The 11314-nt window shown below is 36.1% G+C and overlaps 1 protein-coding gene across 1 annotated transcript; it reads right to left on the reverse strand.

Moving 5' to 3' along the window:
- Nucleotides 1-6432: 6432 nt before the first annotated feature.
- LOC112464082 (protein ALP1-like) lies at nt 6433-7642 on the reverse strand. Its single transcript, XM_025030871.1, has 3 exons — nt 7504-7642; nt 7141-7378; nt 6433-7065 (listed from the first exon to the last, which is right to left on the reverse strand). The coding sequence occupies exons 1-3, from the start codon at nt 7614-7616 to the stop codon at nt 6433-6435; spliced, it is 984 nt and encodes a 327-aa protein (XP_024886639.1). The 5' UTR covers nt 7617-7642.
- Nucleotides 7643-11314: the final 3672 nt, after the last annotated feature.

Here is an 11314-nt window from a genome sequence, read left to right on the forward strand (position 1 = left end):
GTAAAATCGATATTTAACGAGATATTTGTAAGAAAACGGAATTTGAGCCCTATTTGTTTAATTATTTTTCTTAGCGGCCACTGTATAATGGTAAACTTTTTTCCCCCTTCAATCTTATGCAAAAACGAAGGTCTGTGCCAAAATTCACCTTGCTGACATTTTTTCCGAGGTCAAATCCTAAAGTGACTGTACTATGGCTCCGTGGGACCACGCAATCACGAGTACGACACCGCACAGAAACAATCGTGTTAATTTCAGGTAATTTTTCTTTATTTAATAAATATTGTTCACACAAATATTTTTGAAAGTATTTTTGTATAATTATTACTAATATGTACATTGTACATATATATTTGGCGATTTATCTTTAAATCCAAAAATAGAGATTACGTGGCATAATGGTCTGCAAAAACCACGTTAATATCATAAAAATCATTTCAATGACCATCTTAAAATACATATATTTGCCTTTATAACCTTATTGAACGAGTCTCTAATGAAATTATTTATTAACGGCTTCATACTTAAATCTTGATGCTAACTTAACCTCAAAATTTTTAACAGTTTAATCTAACTGGAGCCCTTAGTTGAAGATACGTGATAGAAATATGCCGATCCCAAATCTCCTAAAAAGCAGTTTAATCATTAATTAAATGATTTAACCATAATTATTTAACCATTTACATGATTTTATAATAATTATTGTTCTTATATGCTATATGTTACAGTATTGCTTTCCATCAGTGGATGTTCATGCAGTCCAGAGCAGCACCAAGTAGTTTAATAGAAGAGCAAAAGATTTATTTATTAGATATGTAAGTAACAAAAAGTTAAATTTGATATAAACCATACTTTCCAATATTAATCGTTAATACTGAAAATCCAAAGTATATGTGTAACATCAACTACAGATTTTCAGTATACATAGATAATGAATATCACAATACAGATTCATACTTAACCTACTTTTATGTTTAAAATATATAATTAGATGTAAATAATAATTATTGTTTTTGTATTATGTTGCTTTCCATCAGAGGAAGTTCACGCAAAGCAGCACCAAGCAGTTTGATTTCTATCAAACTCTTCTGAGCGACAGCTTCATTTATTAGATACATAAGTAAGAAAAATTTAAACTTGGTATAAACTGCGTTCCAATATTTTAATATCCCGTACTGAAAATCTAAAGTGTATGTATAACATTAACCATAGATTTTCAGTATAGACAGTGAATATCGGAACATGTCATACTTAACCCCGTACTCTTATGTTTTAATATGTAATTATGTATGAAATAAACAGGGTGATTTTTATTTCGTGTGTTAATCATCTCCGCTATAATTATCTCAGAAAGTATTGATTTTATTAGATTTTGAGTCCGGGACCTGTGTTAAGCCTAATAGGATCCAAGTCAAATTATTTAAATAAAAACCCTCTTTTTATGATATTATCTTTTTCTACTAATTAATATGAACAACTTTTGTCTGAAACATTTTTTTATTTGCCTTATACTTTTTGAGATATTCAAGGAAAACTTGGTATTTTTTTCAATATTTAGCTTACAATAGATGTTTGTCAATAAATGTTCGTCGGAGTGAAAAGTGGTACAGGACTTTTTGACTTGATTTGGTTTCAAGAATATACTGTTGCAATAGTATTCTAATTTCTTTAAATAATTGTGTACACATAAAAGCTTCAAGAAAATGTATACACAAATATTTAAAGAAATTAGGGTATTATTGCAATAGCATATTCTTGAGACCATATCAAGTCAAAAAGTCTTGTATCATTTTTCCCTCCGACAAGCATTTATCAAGATATAAGCTAAATATTTAAAAAATTACCAAATTTTTCTTGAATATCTCAAAAAGTATAAGGCAAATAAAAATGTTTCAGACAAAAGTTGTTTATATTAATTAGTAGAAAAAGATGTAATGATGTAATAAAAAAGGGCGTTAGTATTTAAAAAAATTGACTTGGACCCTACTGGGCTCAACATGGGTTCCAGATTCAAAATCTAATAAGATCATCCATTATTCCTCTATAAACCCTCCAACTTTTATCTGAAACATTTTTCCAATAAACCAATACTTTCTGAGATAATTAGTGAAGATAATTGGCATACAAAATAAAACTCACCTTGTATAATTAGATATAAATAATAATTACAGTTTTTGTATTATGTTATAGTGTTACGTCATTCTTTATCAGTGGAAATTCATACAGTGCAGAGTAGCATGGAGCAGTTTTGAAGAAGAAAGAGATAGAAAGATAATATCAATATTATTTTCTTAATATTGTATGTAATACTATTATTAAAAATAACAATTTGATAAAATTTAATAATATTCATTAAAATGTTTTAATTTTTAGCAATATTAAATAAATATTATCTAATATTACACAAATAATATTATTGCGTTTACAATATCAATATTATTTTAAAATTGTATGTAACAATACTATTAAAAATAATTTAATAAAATTTAATAAAAATTATTAAAATGGTTTTTTAATTCCTAGCAATATTATACAAATATCACGCAAATATTATAGCAATATTATCGTAATATTATTGATATATTACTGATATATTACTGATATATTACTGATATATATATCAGTAATATTACTGCAATATTATATAATATTTCATTGTAATATTGCAATGAAAAAATAATAATGCTGCAATATTTCTGCAATATTATGTGCTGTGTAGGTGGTTACGCGAAATGTTTGTTCAATTTGTGATTATCAATTGCCTGCGGACTATCACATATATATCGGCACGCAGAATTCAAAATGCATAGAGATAAGTTGGAAAAAAGTAATATAGAAGCGAACAAATCGAACGAAGATTTGAATACTGATGAATCACATTTGTCGTTTGACGAGCGAATAAAATCTTTAGATATTAGATTTGCTGCCTTTATTGCAGAAAAAAATATTCCTCATCAAACTGTAACAAAAATTCTCAGTTTTTTTCAACAGGTATAAGGCGATCCGAATCTATTGAATGATTATGGGTTGAACGAAATGTAAAAATATTATATCAAATGTTTTATGCCCGATAGAGACAGATCATGTCGTTAAGAACATTCAACATACGAAATTTTCTATTTTTATAGATGAAACATCAGATATAACTAACAACAAATGGATGACGTTTTTTGTACGATACGTTGATTCCGAGACTTTAGACACTCGGTCGCAATTAGTAAAATTAATTGATATTGATGCAAGAGATTCTAGTGCAGAAAAATTATTTAAATGCATTTAAATACAAAATGTATAAACTGCAGATTCCGTTTTCAAATATTCTTGTCCTGTCATGCGATAGTGCGTCTATGATGACAGGAAAACATTTATCTTTCAAAAAGAAACTGCAAGAAAAGTGCAAAAATTTATTAACGTTTTCATATCCATGCCATTCCGCTGCACTAGCTGCGCACGCTGCATGCGCTAAAATACTCCCATTCTGTGAAGAATTCCTCAGAAAAATTTCAAATTATATTAACGACAGTCCGAAGCGTTCAGCTATTTTCGATAAATTTTGCAAATGTTTCAAAAAAAAAATCGCAAAATTTTGAAGTTATGCGGTGGCTTTCACGTTACTTATGTATCGACAGACTACTCGAGTCGTGGGATACTATAAAATATTTTCTTAACAAAATGGTCATTAGCGATAAAACAAATAAGTCTGAAGTATTAAAAGACTTACTTACAAGCTAAGTATAATATTTTCTGAGCAGGAAAATCATAAACCTATTAACAACATTAATTCAGGATCAGAGTGCGAGAAATATTTTGATAAATTAATCACAGAAGGACATGCAGATGTAATTCCAAGTATTTGACAAAACTGTTTGCAATTTTATATCGTTGCTGCCGAAGAAATTAAAAAAAGATTACCAATGCATGATGTATTTTTATATAAATTACAAATTTTTAAAAATTCTGTAGCTTTATTTGACAGCAACAGAGAAATATCTTTCAATTATATTTCTTTTATTACAAAAACCCTGAGTGGTTTTGATGAAAATAGTTTAAAGGAAGAATGGCTTGCATTATATCATGATTTTACTATTGAAGAAAAAAAGAATATTTTCACATTAAATTTTAATAACATGTGGAAAGAGATTCTAAAACATCAGTCTAATAATATTGCAAAGTATCCTAATTTAACATTACTTCTAAATACGATATGTACGTATAGTCCATTAGTCCTTATGAGAAACATAACATTTAATTTAATTTTAATTAATTTCTTTATGTACTATCAATAAGTTATTTTTCAAAAATCAATAACGAAACTTAAAAAAAAAGACGTATGTTGGCCAAGAGTGTTTTTCTATTATCATTTATCATTTTTACTTTTTTCTGTTCTTCATTTTTTTAACTTAATATCTTTTATGTATAAAATATACTTCCGTTTTATTTTTAAGTATAAAAAGGGACATATAAGCGGCGAGATATAATATACACGTATAGGCATGATTCTCGCGGCGCGGCTGCTGGCCCGAATTAGACCTGATAATTTAGAATATTTAATTCAATTTTTTGTATTAATAATTAAAATAAAATGATTATTTACATAAATATTTATTACCTAGGTGTGATATATAGTTCACAAAAATCATATGAGAAATATAAATATATTTTTATACATTTGTCTTCGACGAGCGTGATGAGAGACAGTCATACAGATATATAAATAAATATCTTTTTTATTTTAAAACAATAAAACAGGCAAAGAAATATTTTATTGAATTTTTTATTTTAATTATTAATACAGAAAAATTGAATTACATATTCTAAATTATCAGGTCTAAAGACACTAGTAAAAGATATAGTAAATTTAAAGTGCGACAAATATCCAATTCTTTAAAAGAATAGTAACAAGCACTTGTAATGAGTTAATGCAAAAAAAAAACCCAATTTGTAATGCTGATAAATTTCTTCAAAATCGTAATCTTTCTCTCCAAATTGACAATTTAACTGAATTTATAAAATTTAATGAGAGACTCAAAGATGATGATAAATTAAGAGAAGATATAGTGAGCAAAATAAAAAAATAATATTTATTAATTTGTAATTATTTATGGAAACATTATACATATATATACTATACTATACTATACTATATAACATTATACATATACTATAATATAAATATACCTAATTATATTTTCAAATATTGTTTCCAGAATAACAATATTTGAAAATGCTCGAAATACGTATAAAAAAAGATAAAGTTGTTATACCAACAATAAGTTTTTAATGAATATATTAAAAAAGTTTATTACAGCAGAGATTGCAATAAAATTTACTGGCTCTTATATATTATATTTGAAAAAAATCATTTATTTAATTGTATTTAAATAAATGTATTATAAATGTATTTATTTTATATCTTCTATGTACAGGATTTTCAATATAATTAAAAGATTTATTTAATTAATAATTTTCACGTTTTAATTGTGACATAATCAAGAGACACGATAATGTCTCGCGCTTAGTACGGAAAAGGACACGCGAAGACGCGAGACGCGAGACGCGAGTAAAGGTACAATTTCACGAAGCGAAGAAAAGCCAGCGTTTTACCCCCACTCCATCAATTTTCGTCAAGGTGACGTTACGGCGTTGCTTAGCTAAAAAGTTCAACACGGTTGAACTTTTAGCGAAGCAACGCCGAAAACACGTGGTGACACAAAGAGATTTAATTTTATTTTCATTTAACAACAGCATATTATTTGTAGATTTATTAACAAATTAACTTGAATTATGATTTTGGGTTGTAAAAACACTTTTTGTTTATATTTTTGTGTATTTGCTATGTAATTCGCACATAGCTACTATATTTAAACAATATTGAAAATATTGTTTATTTAGTATTTATGGAAATTCTCTATTTAGAAATTATACGCATTGCAAATAATTTTTTTCTATTGATCACTAATTGTAATGTAATACAATAAAAATAGAAAATTTATATACAAAATAACTTATTATATCCAATATGTCCTAGCTTGGTTAATAGAAATTGAAACTGCGATCAGCCTTCCGCTATAATACATCCATAAGGTAAAATAATCGTTCTGCTTTTTAGCTTAAAAAAAATGCATTTCTAGATGCTTTATTAATTTTTAAGAACATATTACACACACACACATAGGTATATATATATATATAACTTTTTGGTCGCAACAAACGGATATGAAACAACCCGCATTGGGTTCCATCCATTTGAAAACTGAATATCTATTACCAGAAAATATACATTATAAGTAATTATTAATGTATTTCCTATTTCAAATAGAAAAGACACAGACACATTTATTTACATACATCTTTCATATTGCCACGGCACTGCTTCTTCGTTATTAAAATAACGACAAAATTCATTTCGAATTTCTATGCATTGTCGGGCACTCATGTTCGATCCACAGTTTGAGATGTCTCTGAATGCGCATCCATCTTCCATGATGACACGCCAAGACCCTGGTCTGAAGCCATTTGGACAGTGCGCGGATCATCGACATCGATCAAACCCGGAGGCACATATGCGTTCTCATCAATGTCCTGCCGGCGAAGCCAATTATGCAAACAAACAGTTGCTTGAACCATTAACTTTGCGTTATCAGGACTGGCGATAATTGGTTTTCTGTATACTCTCCATTGACTGGCGAGTATACCAAATACGTTTTCTATTATTCGTCTCGCACGACTCAGACGGTAATTGTACATTTCTTGCTCTGGTGTCAGTCCTCTACCTGGATACGGACGAAGCAAGTATGGCTTCAAAGGAAAGGCTTCATCTCCCACAAGACAGTATGGTAAAATTGGTCCTCCTTCTCCAAGCACTGCTGGTTGTGGAATATTCATTCTACCTTCTTCGAATGCTTTCCCCATAGCACTTTCTTTGAAGACGCCACCATCACTTCGTCGTCCGTATGCCCCGATATCCACAAAACGTATTATATAATTTGCATCACAGATAGCCATGAGAACTATGCTGTGACTGTGTTTATAATTATAAAACGCTGATCCAGCATTTTTGGGACACTAAAAGTAAGAATTGTTATTTCAAATTGTACTTCTTATTAAATTATATCGTATACAAACAATGATTTTACGTACTTGAATGGTGACGTGCTTGCCATCAATGGCTCCAATGCAATGAACGAAATTCCATCTTTCGTTAAAATCATTGGCGATATCCACCCAGTCTCCTTCTTCCAGTCGACCCGAAAGAACTAAAGGGCATAAAACATCCCATATTGCTTTGCAGGTTTCATGGATGATATTACCCGCTGTTGTCACTCCCACGAGATATTGGTAGGACATCGATATCATGGAGTCCCCGGAAGCAAGATATCTATAATATTTAATATATAATATACCATAATATTCACGCATTAAGAAAAAATGTATAACGTTGTTACGTTTATACACTACAAAAAACACTAAATTAAAAATTAAATTGGATCAAGCAAAACAAACCTCAATGTTAATGCCAACCGTTCAGCTGGTGAGATACTTTGTCGAATGACGTCCTGCTTTTGCAATCTTGGTCCAACCATGCCCAACAATTCTTCCAACTGAGTTGCGGTCATCCGAAAATAATTAATTGTGGAAACGTATGTCCTTCAATATTAACTTTGAGACCGACGCAAAGAAAAAACTATGTACATCACGATTTTCAAAAATGGGTGCTACCTAAAACCTTTTCTTCGCGTATCTTCTTTTCTTTTTCATTAAATATATAGCTGCAGCTGTAGCGGCTATGCGTCGTCTCCTTACAACCTCTGCTGCAACTGCAGCTGCCACTGTACGTCTATAATATTCAACGTACGCGATATACTGTCCATAATAATTGGAGTACTCCATTTTTATTATACACAGTTCTTCTTCTTGTCGGTTAAGTAGCGTTAGCTCAGCGTTTAAATGCTACTTTGCATTGCGTGGAGTGGGGGTAATACGCCAGCTTTTCTTCGCTCCATGAAAATGATAGGGGCGATAGCGTTAGCTGTTCTACGCTGGCTTTACAGTGAGGTGGAGTGGGGATAAACGCTGGCTTTTCTTCGCTCGCATGAAATTTCAGCTTTAGACGCGCGAGCTGAGTACGATACTGGCCGAGCGCCGAGCGCACAGCCGCCGCACACGTACACGGCTGCCCGCTTGTGTGCGCTGTGCTGCTGCTTGCTGTAAGCGGCTTGAATCTACCATCTCTGCTCCCGGGAGTCGCGTTGTGCCGCGGAAGTATGGAAATCGTCAGGTAACAGATCGAGCGAGAAATACCGCTGGAGGGCCCATACGGGAAAGTGATCGCGAGTGCCCGTCTCAGGAATTTGAACGTACGGCCGCCGACAGTCAACGTGCGTGTAATTGTGTAGTCTTCGTTCGTATAATCGTATCGCGTTATTGTGAGGATGTTGCAAGGATTCGCGTTGTAAAAATCGTTCACGTGGAGGATACTGTGCGTAGCGGGACGAGCTCTTCGTGAGCATCACGTGATCACGCCGTGGCGACGGACGCCTTTGAGTTTTGCCCTTTCGGGACTCGCGTAATCGGGAGATTCGCAGTCATTCGGGACTCGCGTAATCGGAAGATTCGCGGTCATTCGGGACTCGCGTAATCGGGAGGTTCGCGGTCATTCGGGACTCGCGTGATCGGGCGATCCGCGGTCAACTCAGGAAATTGCTCTCGCGCGTGCGAGTGTCTCACGGTTATTGTTTCCGATTATGTTCGCGTTAATTATAAGTGGATGTTCTTGCGTTCGTCGGTACTAACTTTCGCGTTAATTGTCAGTGAATATTTTTTTTGCGTTCGTCGGTATTAATCCTGTCGCGTTATTTGTAAGTAATTGGCGTTAGTTGTAAGTGCGTAACTTTGTGCGTTTCGTCGGAAGTAACTGTGCTCGGTTATTTCGCGTTTGAGTGACATGGTAGAGTTCGTTGCGGTTTATGTCGGGAATTCTCAATGTACGAAACTGATAGGAATTGCTGTGCAATTTGGCGACGGAATGAGTATCGCGCTCGTGGGGTGACACGGGACGCTTGCTCGGATTCTACTTGGTCGCCGTGGAACACGCCTATCTTCTTCCACCTGTTATCGGCATTATTTAAATATATTTTTCTGTTCCTTGTTAATCGAATGTGTTAATTGCGCTACGCTCCCTCTCTGCTTCCAACTACGATTCCTCGATTAGACTCACGCCTGAGAAAGAATTACGTTTTGTGTATCGTGGTGCGAGGAATCGCACCTGGCGCCCACCCTAGGAGGAATTCTTTGGTCAAGCTTTCATCTGGGTTTCTGAGGGTCTGATCGCAATTTTGGAGAGTGCTTAAGGAGACCTAATAGTAAGAACAAGCGACAGCGCGCTTCTCCACGGCTGGCGAGACCGTGAGGACATCGTCGCTGACGTCATAGGTCATACTGTCACTGGAGGCTAAGTAACGCAAACACACCAGAAGCCGTGTGCGAGCCGGTATTGGGTCTCGAACAACAATCTGTTTTTCAGAAAAGCCCAACTATACTCAGCAACTGATCAAACATTTCTGTAGACATTCTACAGTAATTGTTGAACATTTCCTGGTCTTGTAGCTCCATTTCTTTGACCAGATTGTCACTTGCTCCTTGCAAATATCTTCGAAATTGTGTGAATATTGGGCGAACCCATATTCTTTGCCTTTCTTTTTCTTCACGCTCTACTAGAATTCTCCATAGTGCAATGAGTTTTATGGGCGCTACTACTGTTGCCGTGCGGTATTCTACCTTAGTCAGCTATGCTTATTCTAACTTAATCAGCTACTGGGTGCGTGCGTAGGAATGGCCCAAGTTAGGTGAATCGCAAAGGAGGGAAGAGAAATATAGGCGACACAAAATATAAGTTTTACACACTATATTTACATTCTATTTACATTTGCGATGAATATCAATGTATCTCGCTTTAACCTGTTGGCCCCCCCGTTGTTTGGTCTGCGTCGATGCATCTACCTTCGTGGCCTCCGGGTCCGTCTGCGTACCGGTGGTGGCTGTAGCTGGGGCGTCCCTCATCGTTACCTCTGCGTCGGTTGCGGTAGAGGCGTCGCGCGTCTGCCTCTTTTTACCGGTGCCCGGGACCTTGTCCAAGTTACCCTTAGCGCGCTTCGGGGGGTCGACGTGTTTTGCGGCGTCTGTGGCCGCGGTCGTGCTGGTCACGCTCGTTACTCCAGATGAGTAGAAAAAGAGCGTTACGTTTCTCTTCCTGTGCGTGATAGCCTGTAAAGGCATCGGCAGGGTCCGCCGTCGCCGAGTAGGATCATCGTCCTTCTTAAACCGCTCCTCGAAAAGCCGCGGCCTTCTGTCGGTTTACTGCCGGGGGTGTGAGATGCCAGGTTGAGGCGACTGCGCGCAAAGGTCCGTACCCGGTGACAGTCTGGAGTGAAGTGTCTCGGTCGCGGTACCGTGAAGGAATGTGCGCGGTGTATAGTTTGCTGGCGACTGCGCGCCGTTATTGGCGGGGCGTCTCGCGCCTTGTGCCAGGCGACCGCGCGCCGTGATTGGCCGGGCCTCTATTGGCCAGGCGACTCGTGTTTTGTAGGCGACTAGCGCCGTCGTAGGCGGCCGTGCGCCGAGGAAGCGACTGGCGCTGCAGGCGACTCGCGCCGTCGTAGGCGACCGAGCGCCGTGGTTGGCCGGGCGACTTGCGCCTCGTAGGCGACTAACGCCGTGTGCGGGCGACTCGCGCCGAGGAAGTGGCCAGCGCTGTAGGCGACTGGCGCCGAGGAAGCGACTCGCGCTGTAAAGGCAACCGCCGCCGTGAGCAGGCGTCTTGCGCCGTGAAAGCGACTTAGCGCTGAATAGGCTTTAGCGTCAAAGTGCTCTGTGCCTTCGGCGACTCACGCCGAGAAGAATTGCTCGAGCCCGTAGGGGGTCTCTCTTTATACTCGTCGGTGCAAAACTTAGAACTCGCGAAGCTGCCCCGGCGATGCGACGCCTAGCGGCGTTGCTGCAAACTGCCGGTATTGCGGGCCTCGCGCAGGGATGTATCATTGGTGGCGTGGACCGCCACAATTTTCAATATATTCGGTTTTTTAATTTTCCGGTGTTGAAGCGTTTGCTTCGCCTTTTTCAATCGTATGCCAATAAACGCTAATAGGATGTTGGAATCCATATTCAAAGCATTCCATGAACTCCCGAAAAACAAGTTCGTCCAATATACTTATAGCCTAATAAAGATTAAGAAATAAAAAATTTAGTTTTTTTCAGAGCAGAGGAACTAAGTATATGTGACAAAAGTACTAGAAAAAATAATCTTTCCTACCTTCAG

This window comes from Temnothorax curvispinosus, unplaced genomic scaffold, assembly GCF_003070985.1.
Source record: "Temnothorax curvispinosus isolate PA1 unplaced genomic scaffold, ASM307098v1 QBEX01013876.1, whole genome shotgun sequence".
Lineage (NCBI taxonomy): Eukaryota > Metazoa > Arthropoda > Insecta > Hymenoptera > Formicidae > Temnothorax > Temnothorax curvispinosus.

Excerpts from the sequence above, each read along its gene's own strand:
- LOC112464082 (XM_025030871.1), bottom strand. The coding sequence starts at position 7,616 with ATGACCGCAACTCAGTTGGAAGAATTGTTGGGCATGGTTGGACCAAGA. Across the intron at positions 7,379-7,503 it reads CGGTTGGCATTAACATTGAG|ATATCTTGCTTCCGGGGACT; the intron begins GTTTGTTTTGCT and ends TAAATATTATAG. Across the intron at positions 7,066-7,140 it reads GCAAGCACGTCACCATTCAA|TGTCCCAAAAATGCTGGATC; the intron begins GTACGTAAAATC and ends TCTTACTTTTAG.